Source organism: Sarcophilus harrisii, chromosome 3 (assembly GCF_902635505.1).
Source record: "Sarcophilus harrisii chromosome 3, mSarHar1.11, whole genome shotgun sequence".
NCBI classification, from domain to species: domain Eukaryota; kingdom Metazoa; phylum Chordata; class Mammalia; order Dasyuromorphia; family Dasyuridae; genus Sarcophilus; species Sarcophilus harrisii.
In genome coordinates, this window is record NC_045428.1 from 365,807,109 (window position 1) to 365,820,622 (window position 13,514).

At 34.5% G+C, this 13,514-nt stretch overlaps 1 protein-coding gene across 2 annotated transcripts in view; it reads right to left on the reverse strand.

Moving 5' to 3' along the window:
* The window catches only part of AOX1 (aldehyde oxidase 1), an 81,063-nt gene extending 67,955 nt beyond the window's left edge, over positions 1 to 13,108 (reverse strand). The window contains exons 1-5 of one of the 2 annotated variants that reach the window (XM_031957216.1): positions 12,878 to 13,108; positions 8,307 to 8,364; positions 3,389 to 3,485; positions 1,743 to 1,851; positions 849 to 975 (exon numbers count right to left, since the gene is read on the reverse strand). In XM_031957216.1, coding sequence (XP_031813076.1) covers positions 849 to 975; positions 1,743 to 1,851; positions 3,389 to 3,485; positions 8,307 to 8,364; positions 12,878 to 12,934 — 448 coding nt within the window. In that variant the 5' untranslated portion in view covers positions 12,935 to 13,108. The remainder of the gene's footprint in view (positions 1 to 848; positions 976 to 1,742; positions 1,852 to 3,388; positions 3,486 to 8,306; positions 8,365 to 12,877) is intronic. The other variant, NM_001282155.1, reaches the window with a different exon arrangement.
* Between the last annotated feature and the right edge of the window lie 406 nt (positions 13,109 to 13,514).

Consider the following 13,514-nt stretch of genomic DNA (forward strand, 5'->3'; position numbering starts at 1 on the left):
AAACACATGAATTAAGCAAATATGAATAAACAATATTGGTCAAGGATAAATTGCTAACATTTGAACATTATTTTCATTGGAACTGATCAAAAAAGGAAGATACACACACAATTGAATGTGAAAAATGTATTTTACTCAAAAGGGGAACAGGAGAAATAGAATAGAAGAATAGAAAAGAAGGAATAATGGTAGATAAGAGAAGGATTAGTCCTTATGCAAAACAAATCTTTATCTTTTATCTTGTCAGCCTCCTACTGGCCACAATTTTAGGTCTAATTGCCATTTTAATATGAACAGCATATTTAAAATAGGTCAATATGAACTTGCTTCAATTACATAGCATGGCTTTTCATTTTTATTATTTTTTTACTATGCTATTGATGTATTTTTCTTTTCTCTAACATGCTAATGATCTAATTGAACATTGAGAACTGATTCAAAATGACTACTACTTTGGTAATCAATCATTTTCTGTCTTGTTAGATGTATTCAATTTTATTTTCTATAAAGTTATTTTATACCTCTCACATTAAGTGCCTCTTTTCTGAAGAAAGTATTAATAACATAGACAATAGCCATCTGTATATAAGCCTGTGGACTTTTTTGTTCCTTACTCTGAGCCACAATTTCCAAAATATTTCTCACTGTCCTCTTTTTTGCCCACCTTTGCATTGAATTATCAAATTAAAAAGCAGATGATGACTTAGGATGGTCTTACTAAGTTTCTCACAGAATTTTTCTAGCTTTCTACCTTCTGCAACTGAGATGATGAAGATGTAGGCAATAGCTTAGATACATACTGAGCTATTTCTAAGACCAGTCTTGAAAAAATTTGAATTCATACCTACCTCCAAGAGCTTCCATTAACTGATCCATGGAGGGTTTCGGAATGTTTCTCAAAAGAGAGTACAAAGACATCACCATTCCAGGGCTACAGAATCCACACTGAGTCCCATGGCATTTGGCAATTCTTTCCTAGAATAACAGACAACAGTGGCTCATATTTAAAACTTATAATATTCATTGATTCCCCCTTTTCTACCACTGACTTACAGACTTGAGAGTGTAATTCCTAGTTCACAAATACTCACCAAAATAAACAATCTAGTAGTACTACAGTAGTTACAACACAAGTTACTGTCAATGCAAGGAATTTAATCAAGATAGCTGCAATATCCTTCACACACAAATATGCTGGTATTGAATCAGTATCTGTAAGAAGTAAACATTGATTTATTCTGCTTTGTTGGGCAGGATCAGGAACTCAATCTTGTGGTGGGTCTTTTTCTTGTACAGAGTTATTTGGCTTATATGTAAACAGAAAGTGCAGTAGTTTGTGTGCTGGACTTGGAGGCAGGAAGATCCAAGTTCAAATACTGCTTCTTGCCTCAGGTCACACAGATAATAAGTCACAGACAACATTTTAATCCAGGTCACAAGAATGGAAAAATGGGTAGACCAGTGATATGTTGAAAATAAAAGAGAAAAGATGGACTAACCAGGTGGTACATTGAATTACTCAGTATTTGGAAGGAAAAAAAAGGAAGGTCTCTGATGAATTGGGTAGATCAAACATGGAAAATTTGTGAAATGAAATAGATAAGAATCACAAGGATAAAGAAAGCATTGTAGGGTTTCAATGAAAATAGTATCTGGAGTAATAAAAGTGACTTTGTGAAATATCAAAGCATTAGTGGTGGAAGAAGAAGCAAGAAATATCTTCTATAAAAATATCCTCTCACCTGCACTGGATGAATCCTGGTTTTGGTGTTTCCTATACCTTCTACTGTGGTGACAGCAGTCCCATATAGAGAGCATATGGAAAGCAGACAGGCATTGGCTGAATAGTGTCTTCAGAACACAAAAGGGAAAAATAAATCAACTATCTTTCTATGAACTAAACATAATTTTAATTGCTTTGTCTGAGTGAAATTGCTAACTTCAAGTACTATTTCCTCTACCTTTATTTATTTCATGTACCCTTTAAACAGATACTCAGATATCATCATATTATAAGTAACTTGCTATGATGCCAATTTCTAATTTAGTCAACCTTGCACATTCATTGCTTTAGCCCAGTTTTAACTCCAATTTCTAGTCAGAGGACTAGGTAGGGAAAAATCGGTCAGTAACATAATTTGGATATTATTCTCTTTGCTGTAGATGAACTGATATATCTAATTTAACAAACTCAACACTGACAAGAACAACAATGATGTAGTTATAGAAAAATGAATGTTTCCATGCTAAAAGGGATGAAAATTATTGATCAACATGATAAATAGGTCAAAAACTTGTAAAAAAAAGTTTTAGAATAGATGTTAATCATCAAATTTCTCAAATATAATCACAAGTGGCTTAACACAATCCAAGAGTGGAATCGAAAGGCCCTCAATGAAATAATATTTGTATGAACTCAGTCAACAATACGTTGAGCCAGTCTTTAAAAGAAGTAACTTATATAGATGTGTTTGTGCAAATAGAGGCGTTGGTGATAGCAATTTGAGACTAGGTCAATTGCCACCAGAAATTATAGAAAAGTTATCTTTAAAGTGAATATTTAGTAATCAGAATAGATTATGTTAGAAAATGAATGAGAATGTAAAATTATTGTAGGCTATAAAAATTGAATAGTTACTTAATACCTAACAAAATATGACCTAATAGTCAGACGTAGACATCAGAAATGTGCTATCTTTCAGGAACAGTCAAGGAACATATCACCAGATTACAATCATAGACCTGAAAACATCCCAGAAAAACATTCAACTAATTTAACAGGAATCTACTATTATTTCAGATCAACTGTTGTTCACAGTTGCCTAGATATGACATTGAATCATAAAAACTTAAGAACATTGGTTTTAATAGATGCCACTCTTACAAATATTCATAGTTTTGAAGCAATATTAATCAAAAACGTGATCTAGCAGATAAAAAATCTGGAAACAGGATGAGGGTTTTAGGGTTATCCTGTCTGCTACTGAAATTGTACTGAGGAAGTTTTCAGAGAGCCTACAGTAGATGATCTTATGTCTCAATTTATTATTTTTCAATAATTTTCAGTAATATCTGGTATTTCCAGACACTTACTAAACATTTGAGGTTTTCTTAGCATTGATAGTGAAGTGGTTTGCCATTCCTTCTGCATGCAAATAAAACAAGGATTTAAATGACTTGCCCAGAGTCACATAGTAAGTGTCTGAGTCAGGAGCTCAAGATGATGTCTTCCTGACTACAGGTAGGGCACTCTATCCACTGGGCCACCTATACAATGTCATTTTTACCATTTCTGCTATTATTTGGATAATAATATCCAAAATAAAAAAGTATAAGTTCCAAATTATAAAAGTTAACACATCATTTTCAAGGCTTTGAGGAAGGATACCTTATCTTCTTAGTCCCTGGGTCATATCTTGATATCATCACCGTGCAAGCTCCGCAGCCACCTCCTCCACAGCCATATTTTGTCCCTGTCAAACGAACTTGAAGGGCAGTAGTCAAAGAAAATTCTTTTCTGATGTTTTTCTTTTTGAATTATTCATTAAATTCTGACTAAAACAAGTTTTTATATCCAGTTTTATAGCTAAAATTCAAGAGGCTTAATTTTGGAGGGAAAAAAGCTGTTAGTTACAACAGACTAGATAATAAACTTCTGATTATCTTTCTGATTGATCTAGTCTCCTTCCCTTCCTTTGCAGTTCAGTCCCAAACAGCCAGCAATTTAAAATTTTAGGCTGAAAGAGGGAAGAGCCTGTGATATTTGATCATTTGAGTTTGGATTTGCTTGAATATTAAGCTTTATGAATGTAACTTTGTCCCAAAGACAAATAAATATAAATGATTTTATTTTTTGCCATTTATCTCAATCCCCAGAGGTAGGAAATAAAGTCAACATTTCAACCAGGAGTCTATAAACAAAGATATCATTATTGTCTAGGGAGGAGCAACAACCTAATGTCCTCTCTCCTGGACACATATTCAAGGGATGCTGGATGGAAACAACTTCCTTCCAGACTCTCTTGGTCCCATTCCTATCAAGCTTACTCCTTCAGAATCTCATTGTACCCTCTAGAATCCTCCTTTATTATTAACCAACTTCTTTTTGTTTTAGACCTCTTCCTATAAAACTCCTTTAATGTCCTTGCACTCACAAGACCTGATATTTAAAAGGATTGCACATATTAAACCCATATCAGATTGCTTGGTATCTTGGGCAAGGGAAGGGAAGGAAGGGAGGATTTGGAATACAAGGTCCTATAAAAATAAATGTTGAAAACCATCCTTACATGTATTTGAGAAAATAAAAAGGAAAAAAAGGAAGATACTGCATTCCTAGACACCTTCTCCAAGAGTGGATGTACTTTCTAACATTTATCACTTCCCCCTATGGAAATAAAGGAGCAGGGGAAGGAGTAAGTATAATTCTTCCTTCTCATTACGACTTCCAGACCTATATTTGGTTGCAACTTCACTCAACAACCTCTCCTCTCCATCCATTTCTATCACCCAATCCGGAGTCTAGCTGTTTTTAATTACCAAATCCTCTTTCTCAAGTTCGATACCTTAATTCACATTTTTCCAGACCATCTCAATTCCATTTCTATATAAGTATTTCAATATATGTTATTGTCTCCTCAAACATCCTCATCTTCCAGTCTATTCTCCTCCTTACTCATAATCTATACCTTTACCCCCTGATACCTTACATAGATACACTTCACAGATAAATAATAAATGCCCAATGAATTCAGATCAATTCCATTACCTAGAATATTTCTGGTATGAAATGAGATGAGAACTGACTGACTATATAGTGCTTTATTTAAAAAAAAAGTTCAAGGGCTTTCAAATAAATTTATGTATCCATAGAGTAGTTTCATCAAAGATAATTTTTAAGTTGACATGAGAATATAGAGTAATTTTAAAACTTTAAACTCATGTCATTAAATAAAAAGCAATCCTTCCTTACTCTCTTATTTATTCTATTTTCTTTTTTAAAATCTTTTTTGCTCATATTTTTGGTTTTTCCAAATAGATTCTTCCAGATTCTCCAATGAATGAGCTCTTTAACACACAAAATTTTAAAATATTTGGCTAGGCAGAAGTAGCTCGCCATACCCAATCAACAGTAGTGTCTGAGAGGAAATGCAATATTGCACATGGGAGTCTTGGAATTCTCCAACCAAGGAGAATTGAATACCTCTTCCTCTACTCTTCCAACCAAGGGGCATACTAATTGTACTAAAGAGACAGTGAGCTCTGTTATGACTCTATGAGTGGTTTAATAATCTTAATGGGTTACTTACATGATCTGAAGGCCAGTGTCAGACAATTTACTGGATCTCAGATCCCCACTATGCAGTCTGAAATGCAGATACAGTCTGGCCAAACTATTCAATGGATCACCACAAAGATCCAAAAGTCCCATGGTAATTATAAAAATCAAACAAAGGGAGAAGATGCAAAGTGAAATTACATATGTCATTAAGACTTTGGAATATGTTTGGCAAGCAGTTATAATTTTGGGCCTGGGTCGCAGGGCTCGAGCATCATACCAGCACCTTTGGGTCAATGTCTAGACACTCAAGGTTATGTGGTGGACAGAGTGAAAGTTATGCTCTGGTCACCATATCTTTGTTATACCTTATAGCTTATATTTGGTAACATATCTTTGTTATGGATTTTTTTTCAACTGAATAGTACCTCACAAGACCTTATGCTGGTCAATTTGAGTAAGTTCCTAGACAGACACAAAGTTATTTGCTAGGCACAGTGTCCTTATAATAGAGTTCTCCCTTCACTTCTTGGACAATAGTATGGCTTTCACCGATTGGGGCTCCATCCATCAATTCTAAAAATATGAAAGGAGGTGCATTTTTTAACTCTTCAGGATAAAACTTGGTCATTATAATCTTTTTTGTTTATCAGTAGTTTTTTGTTTTAAGTGAGAATATTTTTTATCGAACAATAACTGGAAATACAAATCTCATTTTCTTCTTCCCTCAATTTTCTTCCCCCCTTTCCCTCTATGAGGATGTTTTGCTCTATCGGTGGTCTCATTTCCATGAGACTATTTACTGTGCCACCTAGCTATCTCCAAAGACCTAATTGTGAAGTGAAGGAAGACTTGTCCCATGACTGTTTCTATGAATTATAATTTTAAAATGAGAATATAATTTGCATAGCTTTTTTTCAGAAGCAGCTTTGTAAGGTAAATAATGTAAGTTCTTTTATCCCCACTTTACAGAAGAAAAAACTGAGCTTTTCAGAGTTTAAGTGACTTGATAGTCATCTTACCTACAGTGATCTACTATTAATAAATTTCTAAAGTGGGATTCAGACCCAAGTCCTCTGATGCCAAATCCAGCATCTTCCACTCAGCTCTCAAAATCACTAATATGGTTAAAAATAGAAGCTATTTTAGAGAGTCAGAGTACCTGGGACTGAATCTTTGGCTTTCCACTTACTACCCTGTAGGGCCTTGAATAAGTGATTTGACCTATCTGGGCCTCAGTTTTCTCATCTCTATAATGGTATCTAGGACCTTTCTGGCTATAAATCTATGGTATTTAATCCAAGTCTAATCCCCTTATTATACCAACAACTTGCCAAAATCATACAGCAAGTGGATAGACGTCACTTTTTGTTGAATGATGAGTATAGATGTCATTTTTTTTTTTTGTTGATAGATGTCTGTGTTCTTCGTCTTTACACATTACCCCCTCCATCAACCCAGGAAGAAATCCTTTAAAAGACTTTTAAAACTCCTTATCCTTTAAAACCCAATTCAAATGTCCTATATGAAGCCTCCCTATATCTTCTCAATTAGTAACATCCTCTCCCCTTTTGAGCTTCACAAAGTACCTGAGTTCAAATCATGGGTCTGTTACTTAACACCTGTATGAATGCAGTCAACTTAACATTTCTGTCTCAGTTTCCTCATCTGTAAAATAAGAGCCTTGAATTAGATTACTTCTGAGTCCTCTCCAGTTCTAAATTAAAGCTCCAGTGTACACATAAGATTTTCATTTTGTACTACTATTTTACATTTATTCTGTGTTATTTTACATTATAAGTCATATCTCTCTATACAACTCTAATCTTCATATGGAAAAAGTCTGTCTTATTTAAACTTTGTATCTTCCAAAATTCCAAGACAATGCTCTACTTTAGTAGGTGGTTAATAAATGTATGTCAAATTGTACACAGCAACAACAAGATTATGTGATGATCAATTCTGATCGATATGGCTCTTTTCAGCAAGGAGGTGATTCAGATCAATTCTAAGAGACTGGTGATGGAGAGAGCCATCTGTATCCAGACAGAGGACTGGGGAGAGACTGAATGTTGATCACCTTTTATGCTGTTGTTTGCTTGCTTTTTTGTTTTCTTTCTCATTTTTTTCCTTTTTGATCTGATTTTTCTTGTGCAGCATGAATTGTGCTGCACACACATTGTGGAATTGTGGAATTGTGGAAATATGTATAAAAGAATTGCATATATTTAACATATATTGGATTATTTGCTGTCTAAAGGAGGAAATGGGAGGAAAAGAGGGAAAAAACTTGGAAGGTTTTGCAAGGATAAATGTTGAAAATTATGCATATATTTTGAAAATAAAAATATAAACATATGTCAAATTGAAATGAATCTGACTAGAAGACCTTTTTGATGTACTTTTGAAAGTGCAAGGAAAATTGCTGATAATTGGCTCGGGGATTTGCCTTTGGACTTTTATAATCATGTACTTATGTGAATGAAATGGAGTCACTAAATTTATAAATGGGGGACTGATAAGATGACAAGAGTCCTCAAGAGAAGAGAAAGTTTATAGTCTGACACTGGGTTGTTGTTTAGAACATCATAGGGTCTTAGATTTAGAATGAAAGAAATGTTGGGAGGCGTGATATAATTTTTTCATTTCATAGATAAGAAAACAGACCCCTAGAGAAGGTAAATGGCTTACCCAGAGACATATAACTATTAAGTATTTGGTTCACAATTCAAACTCCATTCAGGAGAAGACACCAAAGGTCTGAAACATAGGAAGCATGTTATCCATATGTAAACCTGTCGTGTTCTATCTCTGTCCTTGGTTCATCCTCTCCAGTGATCATATGCATGTCTTTGGGAAGGTGTACTTTAAGTATATGAGCCAGAATGTTTGATTGTAAAACTTAACATAAGGTTCCCAACCTGCAAATCTGAGTTAGCTAACTTTAAAGTATTTGATATAAAACTATATAAAATGAGTTACTTCTATTACAACTACATAGAGAGACACAGATGTAATGAAAGGATACGTTTCTTCCTCAAATATGATAACAACATTGTTTCAGGGTCTGCATTCTTCTCTCTTACCTAAATCAAAGAGAAAAATTTAGAGATTTATATTAAAACACTGATCCAGGGTCACAGATTGATAAAATCAATACTTGCCAGAAGAAAGTTGCTCTGAGACACAAATTTTCAAGGGAAGCAATTATTGCTCACTTTGGCATCTGCCCTAGAGGAGCAAAAGTCCAAATCAAAGTTTCATTTGGGTAAGGAGACCATATGTGGTGCAACTAGATAGCTGGGACATTGAAGGGATTTGCAAGTATTGATTTAATTAAATAGAATGTAAAACATTCTTTTTAATTATGTAGATAATATTTCTTGTGCATCCAGTAGTATTTACCCCATTCTCTTTTCCTTCACACTACAATTTTTGCCTTTTTGATTTCACAACTTTATTCTTGAAACCTCCCATTTCACTTGGATTGATTCGCTGAATATTAGTTCATGGATTCTATTTATCCTTCTTTGAATCCTTTGAAATCTGCTCTCCCAAAATAACTCATATTTATATTTTACTTTAATATTTAGGAAAAGTTGACAGCCTATTGGAAAACCTGGGCTCACTCTTGCCTTTGACACTTATTTTACTGTGTGACTATTTGGAACAATTAATCTGTCTGAATCTCCAGTGATTCTCTAAGATGGGGATTCTTAACTTTAGTCCATCAGTAGATTTCAGAGAGTCTATTAACTTAGAGGGAGGAATAATTATATCTTTATTACCACTAACTTCTAGGTAAAATTTAGTATTTCTTTCAATAATCAATTTTTAAAAACTTACATTATTCTGAGAAGATATTCATAGGTTTCACCAGATTTCCAAAAGGGTCCACGACACAAAAAGGAATTAATAACTCCTGCCTTTAAGAATTATTGACTGAATAAAAAAAGGAGATTTCTGCCATTTGTGGGGTTTCTATGTCAATGATATTGTATTTAGCAATAATAATCAACATGGAGGTAGGAATTTGTGTTAAAAAACTGCACTTGCCAATTTAATCAATGGGAATGATAACTAATTTTTAAAAATCAATTTTAATAAGGATATTTATAATCTTAAAAGACAAAATTTATCTTTATAATAGGATAAGAAAGACAATATTTTCCTTTTCAGATAAGTATATTTTGATTAAATAACAGGAGACTGAAGCAGCTAGGTATAGGAGAAAGGACAGTGGATAGAGCTTTGGACTAGAAATCAGGAAAAACTGAATTAATATCTGACATCTGAAAATCACTGTGTGACTCTTGACAATTCACTAAATCTTAATCTATCCCGATTTCCTCCTCTGTAAAGGAGACATAATAATAGCACTTACCTAATGGTGAGGTTGTGAGGATAAAATGATATCTCATTTTTTATATTTATAGAATATATATAAATATATAATATTTATAGAATAAATTGCAAACTTTAAAATGCCACATGAAATGAGCTATTATTATTAGTTATTATTGGTCCTGAATTCACTTCATATATTTACTTTGAAAATCAACATTACACAAACAAACAGTTTGTAACCTAGATGCAATACAATGTCCTGGAAGAACAGTTTTGGGGGGAAGGAAATTGCTTATAAAGGAATAAAACTACAGAATAATATAGTAGGATATTGTATGATAAATAAGACTATTAGTTAAAGATTTTACAGTTGATGTAGAGGAGTTATTTAAACCTTTCTGTGACTCAATTTTCCCCTCCATAAAGTAGAACAATAATTCCTGAGGCTTATCTTGAACACAGTAAATGTTGATCCTTCTACTGATATCTTCCCTGTGCTGCCTGAAAGTGTTCATTTCACTTAATCACACTGTCTGAAGTACCCAACAATCAAATATTTGATTTAGCTAATTAATAAGTTCTTTTAGCTGTGTGATCCTGGGCAAGTCACTTAACCCCAATTGCCTCAGCAATAAATAAATAAATAGATAGATAAGAAGGCTCTTTTTAAATAGGCAGATAGCAAATTAGCAAATATGACAAAATTAGGAAGAGTTCAACGTTTGAAGCAGTACACAAAGACAGCTCATCTTGCTAGAGTTGTAAACTGGCCCAATCATTCTGGTAAGCAATTTGAAATGACATTAAGAAAGTTGACAAAATGTTCATCTTTTTTACCCAGATATCCCCTTACTCAGACATACACTCCAAGGAAGTCAAAGATAGAAAGGACCAATGACATATGGAAGTCTATTATGGCTGCTGAAATATTTTAATATTGTTAGTTTTGAAAGAATTTGGGTTTTGAAGAAATTACATTTATAAAAGTGCTAAAAATGTCAATCATAATATTTCTATAGCAGCTTAATGAAAAGCAGGGAATTGAATAGTAAAATTCTATCAATATTCACTCACTATTTTTAATCAACTAAGTAGACCATTTCTCCAGGTAAACTGTACTTACTTTATGAATATTTTATTTTTATATATCTCATTATTTAGTCCCCTACTATTTATCCAGCACCTGTGTCATAAAAAAAGGACAGAAGAAATGGTATGTACTCCAGGCACTTGCAAAATAAATGTTTTGGTTTTAAAAAGGAGGGTGTATTTAAATACTCTTTCACCTACTTTCTGGATTTTAACTCTAATTTGTTTACCAACTTTCTGAAACTTGGTTTATTTACTTGTTGAATGGGGATAGTACTCATGCCATCTAAAAAAGGCTGTGAGGAAAGCACTTAACAAAAATAAATGACTATAAATAAAATAGAATATAAGGGAAAATAAATATATCCTATATTCTTGGATCTGCAGGAGGAGGAAGATGTTTCCTCTGCTAATGCAAGTTAGAACCTTCTCTGCTCCCTTTTATTCCTAAAGCACTGAAATGGTTAATTAATTGGATCAGGGTTACATAGACAAAGTATGTTAAAGGCTGGGCATGAACCTTGATTTCACTGACTCCAAGGCCAAGTCTGTATTTAATCATGCTGTTAATAAAAGTAATAATAGCATTCTAATTTTTCAGACCAACAGTGGGGCAAGGAGAATCTGAGAGAAATGTGATTTAATGGCAGATTTGGTAACCACAGTCATCTTGTTCAGACTATCTGGTTATATAACCCTTTTAATGTCTTAAAAGGATACCTGCAGAAGACATAGAAAAAGCAACAGTTCAAGATTCCTGGACTCACAGTCAGAAAATCCAGAATTTAAATCCCAGCTCAGCTTCTAACTATCTATGTAGCTCTAAACATGTCACTTTAATGCTTTAATTTTATTAGTGAAGTAACTGAGATCAAAAAGAAAGAACTAAAGACTATTCCTATAATTTTGCAAAGTTGTGAGGAACTATATTTTAAAACTCTTTTGGTTCAACTTATTTGAAATTAAATGTTACATAATCACGTAATCATAACTCATAATTATGTAATATTTTATATCCATCATCTCACTTGATCCTCCTGGCAAGCTTGGAAGAAAGTACGTACAGTTATTATTTTCCTTACTTCAGAAGTGAAAAAAAAAAATTTTTTTCCAACTTAACAGTCTTGGAAAGTTGTCTGGGAACACAAAGATTTACTCTGCAACTAACAATATTAAGAGAGTTGCCTGGAGAACTGAGAGGTCAAGGAATTTGCTTGTGGTCATAGAACCATGTATCAGAGGCTCAGCTATAACCCAAGTCTTCCTCACTCTGAATATAGCTAGCTATATAACATAACACTCTGTGGCCACTTTATGAGAAAACTAAGGCTTAGTGAGGCTATTACTTGTACAAGAACACATGGAAGGGGGATTTTATTCAGGGTTCAGTTGCTCTTGCCACTAAAACTTGCTAAGTGCTCTTCAATCAGAGGGAATCAAAAATAAATAGTACTTATTAAATAAAAGGATTGACCTTTTGCAGGAATTAAGGATACAACTCTAATAAATAAATAGTTATTTGACTATAGAGTCAATAGACTGCTTTCTTATGAATCTGTTCAAGTAGGCTATTCAGTTCCCAATATATCTTTGAGATAATGTGTATTTAAGGAAAATGCAGAGAAATGTAATTTCAAAGGAAGGAACTAAATCAAAGATTCTTAACTTTTTTCTTGTTCACAGACCCCTTTAACAATCTAGTGAAGTCGATGAAACCTTTCTCTGAATGTTTTCAAATGCATACACTAACAGGATTACAAGGAAATGAATTATATTAAAATGAATTTAGCAATTTATCAATGCATCTATATGGATCTAGTTCTCTTTCCACTTCAATAGACTGAGATTTATATAGAAAGCTCCTCTTAGAGCACTGGCTCTGGAGTCTGGAAAACCAGTTCAAATCCAGTCTCCAACACTTACTAGCTGAGCTGCCTGAGCAAATCATTGAACATCTGTGTGCCTCAGTTTCCTCAACTGCAAAATAGGAGATAACGGTATTACCTACCTCCCGGGTTTGTCAGGAGGATCAAATGAGACATTTCTAGAGTGCCTGGCCCATAACACACATTTAATAAATATTTGTTTCCTCTGTCTTTCTTTCCCATTTCCAAGCTCATAGTCAAATCCACCTTCAAATCCACCTTCATCCAGTTAACTCACCTTTCTACCATTCACATAGAAAAGCAGCTCTGATGGTCCGTTTAAGGCCAAAGGCATGATGGCAAATGAGTGCAGCAGTCAGTGAGGGCTGATAAAGAATTCACAGAAACTTTGGCCAGGAGAGGGCTTAAGCCTCAGGGTAGGGTGCAGTCAGCGGAGGACGGCTCAGCACGATTCCCCCAGGCAAGACTCCCGCTTGCCACTGAGGACCAGAACAAGGGGTGAAACTCTGACTGTCCGCCCCGCCCCGCTCTCCTCTGACCCAGGCTGGGCCAGGGAGACTTCCAATGCCCGCCCCCGCTCCCTTCCCTTTCTCCCAGTAGCATTCTAGAACAAAAAGCCTCCATGTTTCCCCCTCTTCCTCCCTCCTTTCTCCTTTTCTGTTTCCCCCTTTATTCCCCAAGTCTTCTCAATGAGATTTTCTTTCCCTCCTCCCTTTTCTCCTCTCCTCCTTCTTTCTCACTCACTTCCCCACACGTTTCCCTGCTTCTTCCTCCTCTTTCTTCCTTCTCTCGTCTCTGGCTCCCCTTAGCCTAACGCCAAAACTTTATTTTCTCTCCAAGATTTTCAGCTGCGACACATATTTAAGTCTAAAAGAATCAAACCTGCTTTTAAAAACTCAAACCAATGCAGGTCA